Consider the following 14,906-nt stretch of genomic DNA (forward strand, 5'->3'; position numbering starts at 1 on the left):
ATTGCCTGCTGCCCCCTGGTGGGGATGGAGGCCTGGACTCTCTGCTCATGTCACTGGTGCTCCCTGGAGCTCTGCACACTTTGTGCATTTCGTGGGGACACTGTGTTGCAGGTGGGCTGGGCTCGCCCACTGTCAGTGGTAGGGAGGTGGAGTGGGCCAGGGCTGAGGTCTGCCGGGCAGCCCTTTCCTTGCTCCTGTGCCGGCACGAGCAGGCTTCTCCTGGGGTTGTCAGGCTGTGCCCTTTGGTAGTTCTGCGTCTCCAGCCTCTCCGGAGCTCTGTCCAGGGCGGATGGAAATCAAAGAGGCCCCAGCCCCTCTACCTTCCTCTTTCTACCTTTCAGAAATCTGAAAATATGTACAGTTTTTGAGAAAAATGCAAATTAAAATATGAGGTACTATTTCTTCTTGTCAGTTTGGCAAAAAATAGGAATATTTGGCAATATTGAGTGTTGGTGGAAGTTTGAAATAAGAACTTTTAGATACTGTTGGTGGAGATGTTGCTTGGTGTAGTTTGTAGAAACCTTTTGGAGGACAATTTAAAAAAATGTATTAAAAAGTTAACTGTAATAAATATGTCTTCTGGCCAGAATTTAATATATAGGCTTGTTTACAGGTATATTCAAAGGTAGACATACAAATATTTTTAATGCAGCCTTGTCTACACAAGGAAAGCACTGTCTATGGTATATGGAAATATAGTGGAAATAAATAATCTGAAAATCCACTAATGGAGAGTGGGTTCCATAATGAATGCTGTAGTCATATAGCATAACATGAAGTGTTAGGTAAGCACCAGTAAGTACTGCCAGAGAAATGACCATGTTGTCTTAACTTTTGCAACTTGTGGAGAAGTATGTGTAGTGTGACTCTGTCTCCACGTACATGGGTGTGTCTGATTATGTAGGCGTCACAGTGGCAGACCAGGACCTTTGAATGCTGTGAAGAGGGTGTTCTCTGGGGGCTGGAGTGGTGCTAGTGGTGGTCATGGTGCACTGGAAGGGAGGAAACTGAAATTTCTCTAAATGTTTTTTTGCCGTTGGGCAGTTATGCTACCTTTGTACTAGTAAAGTATGATCTGTTTTATAATGAAGTAGACTGTTCTTGGTATAATTTTTCTCCCACTCTTCCCCTTTTAGGACATGACCGATAATAGCAACAATCAACTGGTAGTAAGAGCAAAGTTTAACTTCCAGCAGACCAATGAGGACGAGCTTTCCTTCTCAAAAGGAGACGTCATCCATGTCACCCGTGTGGAAGAGGGAGGCTGGTGGGAGGGCACACTCAACGGCCGGACCGGCTGGTTCCCCAGCAACTACGTGCGCGAGGTCAAGGCCAGCGGTAAGTGGCCGAGCCTGTCCTGTGTGTGGCTTTTCTTTGCCATGAGCAGAAAGAAGTAAATGTACTTGACATAGCGTTTACTCTCCAGCTGGACCTGTGCAAATGACCTGGTCTTAGGATACGGTTTTTTGTTGGATGTAATGGATTTTCACCTCAGCCCCACACTGGGGCCCGGGCATCAAGGGCTCTGTAGTTACCAGGCAGCATTTCCTTTCGTCCTGGCATTTTTCAGATGTGAAGAGAAACATCTCAGATCTTTAATCGTTGCAGTTTTACTGTGATAGAATTGATCCTCTTTTTTTTGGGGGGGGGGCGGGGGACGGGGGGCTAGTGTCAGGACTTGGAGTTAGTGATCCGCAGGCTGGATTTAATTTTTGTGGCTATGGGTGCTTTTGGCAGTGGCGTGCAGTGAGGTAATTTCTGTCATTTTCTTCGTACTAGTGATAGTATTTTACAAATGCATTGCTTCCTTATGTTTTGTAGCTGTTCACATTGTTTCACCGGCTTTCTGATTTTGAGGCTTGTGTTCTTATGAAAGAATAGTGATCCTTGGCATGTGGCTGTGGCTGTCGGGCTGTCGTGCCTGTTGTGGAAGCGTGTGGATGGGTGGGCAGAGGTGGGGGGTGGGATTTGTCAAGGGGGCATCATGTGTGTAACTTGCATCCTACCCTGTGGTTGAAAAACACCGTTGTATACTACCGTTCCTCTGATTCTGCTGGGGAAAGAGTGACTTAGAGAGAATAGCTGATACACAGGGAGGTGATGTAAATTTATAGCTCTGCTCTAGGGCTTGGGTGACTGAGCCTCAGAGCCACAGGTGTTTCAGATGGAAAATGAGGATGATCGTTCTCCCTTGTGCGGTCTTGTGGGGTTGAATTGTTAAGGTTTGTACTATGTATGGAGTCTGGCAGAGTAGGAGCTAAGGGAATGTTAATGGCTGCTATTGTTTTTCTAAGGTAGCAAGAAAAAAAGATTTACAAATGGGAATATGACAATTTTGATGTAAAAATATTTTTTCAGTGACCTCAGAAAACAAGTAAACTTCTCTGGTAGAATTTCTAGGAACACATGCCTATTCTTTTTCTATTGTGTGTATACATACACATATATACAAAGCAGTTTGCCATTTTTAAATGTACTGTTCAGTGGCACTAAGTACATTCACATTTTTATAACCATCACCAGTGTTTATCTCCAGAACTTTTTTCTTCTCAAACTGAATTCTCTTCCCATTAAACAGTCCCCTTTCCCCTCCCCAGACCCTGCCCTCTACCATTCTGCTTTCTGTCTCTGAATTTGATTACCGTTGGTGCCTCATGTAAGTGCAATCATTTTGTCTTTTGACTGGCTTATTTCACTCAGCATAGAGTGCTCAAGGGTTTTCCATGCTGTAGCATATGGCAGAGTTACCTTCCTTTTTAAGGCTGAATATTTCATTGTATGTATGTACAACATTATGTGTTGATGGGAACTTGGGTTACCTTCACCTCTTGGCTGTTGTGAATAATGCTGCTAAGAGCATGGTTGTGTAAGTATTTGAGTCCTTGCTTGTCAGTTGTTCTCTGTTTTCTGTATATACCCAGAAATGGAGTTGCTGGGTCAGATGCTAGTTCTGTGATTAAGTCTGGAGGAACTGCCACGTGGTCTTCTCCAGTGGCTGTGCCACATCACGTTCCCACCAGCAGCGCACAGGACTTCTGCTGCTTCTGTGTTCTCGCCAACTTGTTTTGTGTGTGTGTGTGTGTGTGTGTTTTAAATAATAGCCATGCTGTTGAAAGTGAAGTTGCTACTGTTTTTGGTAGTTGTTAATAATAATTTAAAAGGCAGTATTTTTTATTGTAATAAGTCGACTTGGGCAGAATTTTTTTCTGGCTACTTGTTATGTTCCAGTTAATGTATAAAGTACTTTCCATTTGCAACTCGGTTCTCCCCATAACCCTTGAAGACAAGTATTGCTGGGCTATTAGGAAGCGGGTAGGTTACAAGTACATGACATCCTTTAAAAAAATCTGTCCATGTGTAGAGCCCACTGAGAGCGTGGCACTGGCACCATTCTGAGGGGTGGAAATGGCAACTTGACAGACATCGCTGTTAGGAAATGCAGTTTTGTCTGTGACTCAGTTGGATGGCGCTGGCCTGCATGAGCCTGCCTGGAGACCTAGGGCTAGGGCAGGCCCAGTCCATGCTGTGAGCCCATCTCCTAGCCCGGCCCTGCCAGTTGGAGAGATCTTTCTTCTGGGGACCAATGAGAGCAGCCCTGGGCCAAGAGGCCTGAGATGGCGCCAGTGGACTTTCCAGGAGGACACTTGAGCCAAGGCAGAGGAAGGAGGACCTCGTTGCTCACCTTTGCCAAGGAGAGTTGAGGTTACAGAGCTGCTGAGTGGACGCACCTTTGGAGTAGGGACAGATGCTTGTTCCAGCTGGTCTTTCTTTAATTCTTAAGTGAACTCCTCCTTAAGTGTGAATCCTGGACTGACTGAAGCACAGTAAGAGTGCAGGTGAGTGGGTTTTCACTTTTCATGTATTTTTCCTTGTGAATTTTTTAGAAGTAACCCAGCGTAAGGAAATTACACTGAAAAAAATGCGGTTTGTGGATCTCAAAATCCTCTACAGTGGGATGTGGTTTTCAGACACATTTGAATGTTGTCAGTGTCATCTGCCATGGGAATTTGTCTTGCAGTGTGCTGTTACCTCTGATAGCCCACAGGAAGGCATCGTGAGTTCCCTCTTTGGAGTGGATTATGGGTCCTGGAGCTGGCAGCAGCAGAGGACGCTCTCCAAGGACCAGCAGGGCGTGTTTAGAAACACGGCTCTTGTGAGGAACGGTGCTCTCACTTTGTTCTACCCGCCCCCACTCATGTCTTATGTGTGTCTGAGCGTGTATGCGTGCCCGGTTTAAACGTGTGTGCGTGTACATGGTGTGTTGCCATCAAGGAGCTCTTTGCAGGGGTCACACTGAATCCATAGGTGTATTAGGGTTCTTCAGAGGGACAGAACTAATAGGGGATATATATATCTCTCTCTCAAGGGGAGTTTATTATATATATTATATATATAAACATGCATATATAATAAACATGTATATATATTATATATATAGGAGTTTAACTTACATGATCACAAGGTCCCACAATAGGGGAATGTATACTATATGTATACATACACATACACGCATGTATATATGTATACTATACACATACACACGTTTCTGTGTATACTATATATACGCATGTATCTGTATACTATATACACGTATGTATACTATATGTACACATGTATCTATGCATACTATATGTACATACACACACGCATATGTATGTATACTATATGTATATACACACATGTATATATGTATACTAAATGTATACACACACATATGTATGTATATTATATATGTATACAAGGTCCCACAATAGGTCATCTGCAGGCTGAGGAGGAAGGAGAGCCAGTCCGAGTCTCAAAACTGAAGAAGTTGGAGGCCGACGTTTGAGGGCAGGAAGCATCCAGCACAGGAGAAAGATGTAGGCTGGGAGGGTAGGTCAGTCTCACGTTTTCACATTTTTCTGCCTGCTTTATATTTGCTGGAAGCTGATTAGGTGGTGCCTACCAGCTTAAGGGTGGGTCTGCCTTTCCCAGCCCACTGACTCAAATGTGAATCTCCTCTGGCAACACCCTTGCAGACACACCCAGGATCAATACTTTGTGTCCTTCAATCCGATCAAGTTGGCACTCAGTATTAACCATTACAATAGGTTTTGTGCCAAACTGAGACCTGAGTAACTTTGGAAAATTTCCTTTTTTCCTGTTTATTTTTTTAAATTCAAGAAATACCATTTTTGAGCATATCAGTGATTAATAAGCTAAACTTTATCTGATGGTTGAACCAAGGGAATAACTTTCTGTCCCTGTTGTTCTCTGGTTACCTGAGCGTATTGTATGGAAAGTCCTGCTAGTTTTATTTTAGCCTATTTATTTTTAATTTTATTTTACTATTTCATTTTGAGATGGAGTTCCACTCTTGTTGCCCAGGCTGGCGTGCAGTGGCTCTCACTGCAACCTTTGCCTCCTGGGTTCAAGCGATTCTGCCTCAGCCTCCCGAGTAGCTGGGATTACAGGCATGCACCATCATGCCTGGCTAACTTTTGTAGTTTTAGTAGAGACGAGGTTTTACCATGTTGGCCAGGCTGGTCTCCAACTTCTGACCTCAAGTGATCCACCCGCCTCAGCTTCCCAAAGTGCTGGGATTACAGGCGTGAGCCACCATGCCCAGCCTAGTCTGATTTTAAACGGGGGCATTTGAGGCAAGTGTGAAACCACATTTTTTACCATGTCACTCTAGAGCAGTTAAGAATAAAATTCTAGGATCACAATTACATTTCAGTATAGCAGACTTCCCTCTCATCTCTGGCTTTGCTTAATGTGGTTACAATTACCTGTGGTCAACCCTGGTTTGAAATAGGTGAGAACAATACAGTAAGATACCTTGAAAGAGAGACCACATTCACATAACTTTAGTTATAGTGTATTGTTATAATTGTTCTGTTTCATTATTAGTTGTTGTTAATCTATTATATTATTGTACCTAATTTCCAGATGAAACACACATAGGTATGTATAGATAGGAAAACATAGTATATATAGGGTTGGTATATATACAGAGGTATAGCCGCAGTGTCAGACATCCAGTGGGCAGTCTTGGAGGTGCCCCTGTGGATAAGGGCGGTGGCTGTATTGCGTGTTTTCCAGTAGTTGATGAGGCTTTCTGATTTTGGAATTAGGTTTCCTTTTTTGAAGAGTGTGTTTAATGTATTTTGATTTATAGTTAATTAGTGCTTGATTTTTCTGAAAACAAAATTGTGCCAGGTTCCAAACTTAGAGACTTCTCTGACCATCATGTTAGGATCATTTCTTTATTCATGAAAATACTGACTTCCTTTAAATTGAGGGTTTCTCTTCTGCATTATATTTTAATTCGATGTACAAATATTTTTACTGAGTAAACAGGAACTGAAGTTTTTCTCTAAATGACATTTTATTAGGCTGTTTATCTCCAGGTAAATTGACCAGATGGTCTAGTTCGTCTCTCCTGCTTCCTGGGGAAGTGTAAATAGCCGTTGGTGGTTTGCCCTCTTGTGGTCGGAGATGGAATTGTTCTTATCAAGATTCGCCGTTGTTTGTGCTTTTAACCCGTGGTGTAGGATTTCTTGTTTGAATAGTCCCTCTTTGGAGACAGATATTTTCCAGGATTCTGTAATAAGGATCTTTCTAATGCTTGTATCAAAAGCATCGTATATTATTCCTGAATATGTACAGTCTTGTGGAAGGTAAATAATTGCTACTTAGCATTTATTTTCTGTGCACGTTTTTTGGTTAGGTAAAGCCCATGGATTTCTACAGCATTTTTTTTTTTTTTTTGAGATGGAGTCTTGCTCTGTTGCCCAGGCTGGAATGCAGTGGCATGATCTCAGTTCACTGCAACCTCCTCCTCCTGGGTTCAAGCGCTTTTCCTGCCCCAGCCTCCCGAGTAGCTGGGATTACAGGTGCCCGCCACCACACCCAGCTAATTTTTGTATTTTTAGTAGAGACGGGGTTTCACCATGTCGGCCAGGCTGGCCTTGAACACCTGACCTTGTCATCTGCCCGCCTCAGCCTCCCCAAGTGCTGGGATTATAGGCATGAACCACCGCACCCAGCCTCTACAGCATTTTTTACAGGCTGATATGTATTTGTGTTTTTCACCCACCTACCCTCACTCTTACTCTCTTGCTTCAGAATTTCCTAAATTCAAGGGAGAAGGTAAGGAGAGAGGCAGCGAGGTCCATTCTGGAAGTGAGTGGTGATGGTGGTTGCTGTGATTAAATAGAAGTGGAGACGTTCAGCCGCATGTGGCCACCGTGGCCTGGCGCACACAGTTAGCAGCTGTGAGAACACACCTCGTGCTCTGTGTGCCTCCAAGACCAGTTTTCTGTGTGTACATGTGGACTCAGGCTTTTTTAGATGATTATTTCTAATGTGCTGACTTCAGTAATTCTCCTGTTTTTGGACAGCTTATTATCTGTTGTGCAGTAAAGACATTTCTTTTAAATGCTGTTTTGGGGGCTGGTTAGCTTGAGATGATGACTAACAATCTGTGTTTGGCAGTGATGTGAGAACTTAAATAGGGCTGTCATTTGCCACAGATCTTTAACGACTGTTCACATTACCACTTTTTAAGTTGGTCACTTTTTAGTATTTTTGACATAAAGCAACATAACATGCAGCTGAATTTTGGATGTTGTTATTTATTTAGCTGTGGAGGAACAGTGTTTGAGGTGAGTATAATCTGTGCAGGGAAAAGGACAGAAGTACCACAGAACCTTGCTTTCCTTCATGCCACTGGGTGTGAGCTTGTGCCATAGTCCTTCCTCCTCTCCAGTGAGGACTGGGTTTGGACGGGACACATGAGGCTGTATTACAGGATGGCCCTCTCAGCACTATTGTTTCTCTAGTTTTTAAACAAGAGAGAACATAAATTAGAAGACATGGGCCCCCCGAGGCAGGTGTAGGGAGCGTATTACAGCATTATGTACAAAGGGGTCTTGGAATAGATGGTTTGGAAATGTTTCTGGCGTGTGACAGTGAATATTCTCCTAGATTGGTGTACCAAGCATGTCCTCACTCACATGTGGCTGTCTCCCATCGTCGGTGATGATTACACATCTTCCATTTCAGGGACACATCCCATAGATCAACTGACTTAGAGTAATTTGGGGTCAGGTTGTTAGTCTTCCAGTATTAGAGCTTCTCTTTTTTAAAAAAGTTTTATTTGCATTTATGGTTAAGTAATTGTATTACTTACATGCCACGTGCTTGTAGCGTGTGATAGCCAGTGGATGGAAGAGCTTATGTGGGGAAGAGCGGAGGCCTCCCGCTCCCGCAGGCCTGATCCAGGGAGAGGGATTACTCACCTGCTCTCCTCCTCTACGTAGCCGCCTCACAGCTCTTCACAGTAAGCAGAGACTTCTCTGCTTTGATTCATAGGGTGTATCTCACTTTTATTGCACTTTGCTTGTTTTTTTTTTTTTTCTCTCACAAATGGAAGGCTTGTGGAAACCCTGTATTGGGCAGCACTGTTGGTGCCATTTTTCCAGCACCCTGCGCACACTTCTTGTCCCTTGCTGCATTTGGGCAAGTCTTGCACGATTTCACGCCTTTTCGTTATTGTATCCATTATGATGATCTGTGATCAGTGATCTTTGGTGTTACAGTTGTAATTGTTTTGGGGTACCATGAACCGTGCCCATATAACATGGCGGACTTAATCGATAAATGTTGTGTGTGTTCTGACTGCCCTACTGACGGGGAATTCCCCATCTTTTTCTTTCCTTAGGCCACTCATTCCCTGAGACACAAAAATACTGAAATTAAACCAATTTGTAACCATACTATGACCTCTTAAATGTTCAAGTGAAAGGAAGAGTTGCATGTCTCTCAACTTTAAATAAAAAGCTAGAAATGATTAACCATAGTGAGCAAGGCAACGTATAAAGCTGAGACAGGCTGAAAGCTAGGCCTGTTGCGCCAGTCAGTCAAGTTGTGAATACAAAGAAAAAGCTCTTGAAGGAAATTACAAGTGCTACTCCAGTGAACACATGAATGATAAGCAATGAAACCAGCTTATTGGTGATATGGAGAAAGTCTGAGTGGTCTGGATAGAAGATCAAACCAGCCACAACATTTCCTTAAGGCAAAGCCTAATCTCTTCAATTCTATGAAGACTGAGAGGTGAGGAAGCTGCAGAAGAAGAGTTTGAAGCTAATGGAGGTTGGTGCATGAGGTTGAAGGAAAGAAGCCGTCTCCAGAACACGAAAGTGCAGGGTGAAGCAGCACGTGCTGACAGAGAAGCTGCAGCAAGTCATCCAGAAGGTCTAGCTGAGGTCATCGGTGAAGGTGGCCACACTAACAGGCCGACTCTCTGGTCTGGGGCGAATGTAGCTGGTGACTGAGTTGAAGCCAATTCTCATTGACCATTCTGAAAATCCAGTGCCCTTAGGAATTATGCTCAACCCACTCTGCCTCTCTGTGCTGTGAGTTAGAACAGCAAAGCCTGGATGATGGCACGTCTGCTTGTATCATGCTTTGCTGAATATTTTAAGCCCACTGTAGAGACCTCCCACTCAGAAAAAAAAGATTCCTCTGAGCATGTTACTGCTCATTGACAGTGTAGCTAATCACCCAAGAGCTCTGAGGGAGACGTAGAAAGAAATTAATGTTGTTTTCATGCTGCTGACACAGCATCCATTCTGCAGCTCATGGGTCAAGGATTAATTCAGATTTTCGAGTCTTAGCATTTAAGGAATACATTTTGTAAGGCCATAAATAGTGATTCCTCTAATGGATCTAGGCAAAGTAATTTGAAAACCTTCTGGAAAGGATTTATCCCTTTATATACTGTTAAGAACGTTTGTGATTTATGGGAGGAGGTTAAAATACCATCATTAACAGGAGTTTGGAAAACGTTGATTCTAACCCTCATGGATGACCTTAGGACTTCAGGACTTCAGTGGAAGAAGGAACTTACCTATGTGGTGGGAACAGCAAGAGAACTAGAATTGGAAGTGGAGCCTGGAGATGTGATTGAACTGCTGCACTCTCATGAGAAAACTTGAACGGATGAAGAGTTGCTCCTTATGGCTGAGCAAAGAAAGTGGTTTCTTGAAATAGAATCTACCCTTGCTGAAGTGCTGTGAACATTGTTGAAATAACAAAAGATTTAGACTGTTGCATAAAGTTAGTTGATAAAGTAATAGCAGGGTCTGAGAGGATTGACTCTTAATTTTGTAAGAAGTTGTATGTTTGTAAAATGCTATCAAACAGCATCTCACGCTCCAGAGAAATCTTTCGTGAAGAATCGGTTGATATGGCACACTTCATTGTTGTCTTGTTTCAAGAAGTGTCCATCGCCACTGCAACCTTCCACAGCCACGGATCAATCAGCAGCCATCCATGTCAAGGCAAGACCCTCTACAAGCAAAGAGATTACAGCTTGCTGAAGGCTCGGATGATTGTTAGCATTTTTAAAGAAACATTTATTTTTTAACTAAGAAATGTACTTTTTTTACACAGTGCAATTGCAAACTTAATAGACTACAGCACAGTGTAAACATAGTGTTTGTATGCAGTAGGAAACAAATTTGTGTGACTCACTGTATTGCCATGGTCTGAAACCAAGCCCTCAGCAACTTCAGGGTCTGCCTGTGTACCCCGTTTGACTTACCTTCTTCCTCCTACTTTCTTCTACTTTTGTTCTTTGTGATTAATTTGTTCTTCTGTTGGTGTGCTAAATGAGATGCTTTAGTCTTACTTGTATTTTGGTGACATTTGGCAGATACCTCCTGATGCCCCATTTTGTTCCGTGAAGATGCACCTTGACCCTTTTCTTTATCCTCCCACATTCTGCCTTTACTCAGCTATATCTTTCTGTTGCATTGTCAGGGTTGTTCACAATTACACCAGTTTACACTTGGCTCTAAAGCCGCAACCAGCATCCGTTCCACCAGTAATTCCGTTGGTGACCACTGTTGTGGAAACTGAGAGACACAGCAGTGGGAAAACCAAGAGTGTCTTCCCAGAAGTTATGAAGTGCACCTGAGGTGTCCTACACAGCATGTGAGGTAGGGGTGAAGGTCTGTGCTCTCTGGTCTCCGCTGGCATCCGAAAAAGAGGAGGGGGCTCTTATAGAATGAAAGAGACTCAGAGGCACAACAGCCAGATGCGCTGTGCAGACTTTATTTGGTTCCTGACTCAAATAAGCTGACTTCAGAAAGCCGTTGTTTTGACAGACAGGAAGATCTGAATATAGACTAGGCATTAGATACTATTTAAAAATTATTAATGTCGTCAGGTGTGATAATGGTCTGAGGTTAGGGTTTTGAGTTTAAAGAAGAAAACCTCCCGGCCGGGCGCGGTGGCTCAAGCCTGTAATCCCAGCACTTCGGGAGGCCGAGACGGGCGGATCACGAGGTCAGGAGATCGAGACCATCCTGTCTAATACGGTGAAACCCCGTCTCTACTAAAAATACAAAAAACTAGCCGGGCGCGGTGGCGGGCGCCTGTAGTCCCAGCTACTCGGGAGGCTGAGGCTGGAGAATGGCGTGAACCCGGGAGGCGGAGCTTGCAGTGAGCTGAGATCCGGTCACTGCACTCCAGCCTGGGCGACAGAGCGAGACTCCGTCTCAAAAAAAAAAAAAAAAAAAAAAAAGAAGAAAACCTCCCTTTACTAACACTGAAGTTTTGGTCGGTGGAGATGACCCGTCTCTGAGACTTGCTGATGGTGCTTCTAGCAGAGAAGGAGGCGGAAGCGGATGAGGTAGGGTCAATGCTGAGGACTGCTAACGTTAAGAGTGTACATGGTTATTCTCTGTATGTTTATGTATATTTTTAAGTTTCTGTCTTAAAGTTTGGGAAAAAGTAATGGCACAATTATAACATTTTCAGACAAAGATCGAGAGTATTAGCAGATTATCCCTTGAACAACTAGGAGGACGTCACCTGACAGGAGGGCGCATGTGGTTCAGGAAACCGGCAGGCAGACACTGCGGAGCACAGGCAGACGCACACAGGCAGTGACTCCGTGAACTCTGAGTGCGTGAGTAACAGCCAACAGACCACGCACAGCGCCCCAGCGCCGAAGGTCGGAAGAGGACGTGGGAATCCTGAGTTTTCGGGGCCATGTCTGCTCTGGTGGTTGAAGCCAGCGGTGATGATTATCTCTGGACTTTGCTGGGTCAGCGACACATCACAAATGAAAGCGTAACCACCGAAACAGAGGGAAGCGGCCAGGTGGCTTTCAGTCAAGTGGGAGAGGCAAGTGAGGACTCACAGAAGTGTGTTCTCAAAAGAGGCAGAATTCCCAGCCCCGTGATGGTGGAGCTGCTCAGGGTGGGGGAGGGCACCGCACCCGGCTCTCCGGACCTGGCCCTCGCCCAGTTGTGCAGCGTTCCCATGTGTCTTGGTGGACTCTGGTTTTGCTCGGGGCTGGCTGTACTTCCTCAGACCAAGGAATCCAGAGCTCTTCAGTTCTGGAAAGGATCTTCTCAAGGACTACTTCCTGCTCACTCCCTGATTTTTCTCCTGATTATCTTACTAGATGTCTTACTTTGCCCCCAGTTTTAATCTCCTTTGCGTATTTGTTTGTTTCACTGTGCTGTGTCGTAGTCCATTCCTGTGCTTGTCAGTTCATTAATTCCCTGCTCACAGTGATACTAACCTGTTTGTGGAGATTCCCATTTTAGTGACCGTATTTATTTCTAGAGATTTTGCTGCCACTTCAGATGTTTTAAATCCTCATAGTGCCTTTTTTATTCCTTGGGTTTGGTCCCAATTGCATCTCTCTCCTGTCATTTTAAACAACAGATGACATTAGGTCTTGATTTTCCTGTTATTTCTACTCTGGGGAACCTGGTCCCTTTATATGCCACGTCTGCTCACACCCTCCTGGCAGCTCAGTACCTTCTGTGGCTGATACTGTTTAATGGTGGCTTCATTCCTGATGGTGGGTTCCTGTGTACACTGGGTGGTAGAAATACGTCTACAGAGAGGAATAACATTTGCTTCTTAGGGGTTCCCGGAGACTTGTTTGTCGCAGGCGGGTCCTGGTAGTCCCGCAGGAGGAGAGCGGCGGTTGGAGTGGTCCTGCTCAGCAGGTGCGGGCTTGGGTTTTGGTTTCCTCTAGCCTGTGCTCCCATCTCTGAGCAGCCTGCGCACTTCCTTGCTCTTTCTCTAGACCAGCGCACAGACGCTTCCAGACAGCTTTGCATCGGCTCTGCGGGTTACTGAGGGATCCAGTTTTATTTGCCTGGGTTGGAGCAGGTCTGTTTTCTTCCTGCATTGGGTGTAGCCCCAGCTGCTGCGGCCTGGAGGCAGGTCTGTCTTCCCCTCTCCTAGTGAGAGGGTTTCCTCTTTGCTTTTGGCACGTCGTCCCCTCCTTTTCTTTTACACGTCTATATTTAGATTTTCTTGTTTTCAGCATTTTTCGAGTATATTGTAAGGAAGGGAAGACTTGCTGCCCTAGTCAGCCCCTGGAAAGGTAGCACTAAGCTGCATTCTCTTGGTTTCCCACACCTCAAAACCAGTGAATTTTATTAATTTTTAGCTACCAGATGGGCCAAAAATGCTGCTTTTCTTAGGAGAGTAGGGCGGTTGAGTATTTTCTAATCTATTTCCTGGCTGTGTGCTTTTCTATCTGTTATGAATGGCCGTAATTTAGCCTCTCTTAGATTAATTTCAATGCTGTTTTTGGTAGAAGCTACTGGCAGGCTTCCGAGGCTGCCCGGGAGTTACCTGTGCCCCTGGTGCCCCCTGCCCCTCCTGTTGATGGCACGTTTCCTCTGGCGTGACCATCCCAGGAACCTGGACAGTGGTGGGGCGAGCAAAGAGCCTTGCATTGGATGTCAGGAGTGGCCTGGCTAGGGTGTGGCAGCCAGGGGCTTCCTGTCTCCCTTGCAGGGTCTCCTGACAGACCCACCTTGGGCGTTTGTGGAAATTATGCTTCCTAATTGGAAGCAGGGGCACGTTGTGGGTGGCACACCTTAGCGGTACCCTCTTGTTGAAAACTAACCACAGGGTGTTTTGGGGAACTTGATCTTGAGACCTCCCATTCAGCAGCCAGCAGAATTGGGAGCTCTTTTTTTCTAAGGGAGAAAAGGCAACCTGCCTGGACTTAATCTGATTTGTCTGGGTTTCTTCTGCCTGTTTTTTTATTTTTATGTAATGTTAGTAACCTGAAACTTTTTCTTTTGAAAACTTTTTTTCTTATAGTTCTTACAGTAAATTAATTGAATTTTATTAACTGTGGTGTTGAGTTGTGAGGTATGTCTTAAGTTTAAAATAACAGAGCTGGCAAAATCATTACTTTTAATATGATTTAAAGCAGATTCAGGGTCACCGTTACCGGCATGCATGCTGACGTGTGGCTTACGATCGCAGGGGCTGTGATTTAGGTGTGGACGGTCTCCCCTGTAATGGTATTTTCTGTCCTGCCTCCAAATTGCAGATTTCAAAGATGAAAAAGTGTTGTTTTTTCTCAAATGAAAACATTTCGTAGTTTTTTCTTCTACAATTAAATTCTGAGCTGTAGAAAAGAGATTGAGTAGGAAAGTGTGCTAGCAAGAATAGATTGGTTTTCCTCCTAGTAGCTCTTACAGTGTAGAAGGGATTTGTTTCCCTGAAGTTTTGTTTTCCATCCTGTGGGCAGAGAGAATTCTTGCAACTTGGAGCAGCACCTTGTCTTGTTGTTTTTGACCACCTGGAAACACTCAACAGTGAGGCATTGAGGGAAGATTTAGGAACTTCCGTGAGGCATCGAAGGAAGATTGAGGTAAACGGCTCCTCAGGAGGAGGGAGGAGCCAAGGTTAAGGAGCATGAGGTTGGTTTGGGGCATTCTGGGTTTCTGTTGCTAGAAGATGGTGCAGCTCCTGAGGAGGCAGTTGACGTTAGGGACCTGCAGCCTTAGTGTTTGGGGTTGAAGGCATTGTTTTGGGATATGCTACCTCAGACCCCGGGACACATGGGAGGAGAGGAGAGCAGA

General features: G+C 44.5%; 1 protein-coding gene across 14 annotated transcripts in view; it reads left to right on the forward strand.

The window, feature by feature from the left end:
- The window catches only part of ARHGEF7 (Rho guanine nucleotide exchange factor 7), a 182,422-nt gene that overhangs the window by 93,341 nt on the left and 74,175 nt on the right, over window positions 1-14,906 (forward strand). For all 14 annotated transcript variants that reach the window (XR_007720821.1, XR_007720822.1, XM_050766591.1 and 11 more), the window contains one exon: window positions 1,137-1,338. Coding sequence is in view for 12 of the 14 variants with exons in the window: in XM_050766591.1 (XP_050622548.1) it covers window positions 1,137-1,338 (202 nt within the window). In the remaining 2 variants the exon portion in view is untranslated. The remainder of the gene's footprint in view (window positions 1-1,136; window positions 1,339-14,906) is intronic.

The sequence above is a fragment of the Macaca thibetana genome, chromosome 17 (assembly GCF_024542745.1).
Source record: "Macaca thibetana thibetana isolate TM-01 chromosome 17, ASM2454274v1, whole genome shotgun sequence".
In the NCBI taxonomy this organism is placed as follows: domain Eukaryota; kingdom Metazoa; phylum Chordata; class Mammalia; order Primates; family Cercopithecidae; genus Macaca; species Macaca thibetana.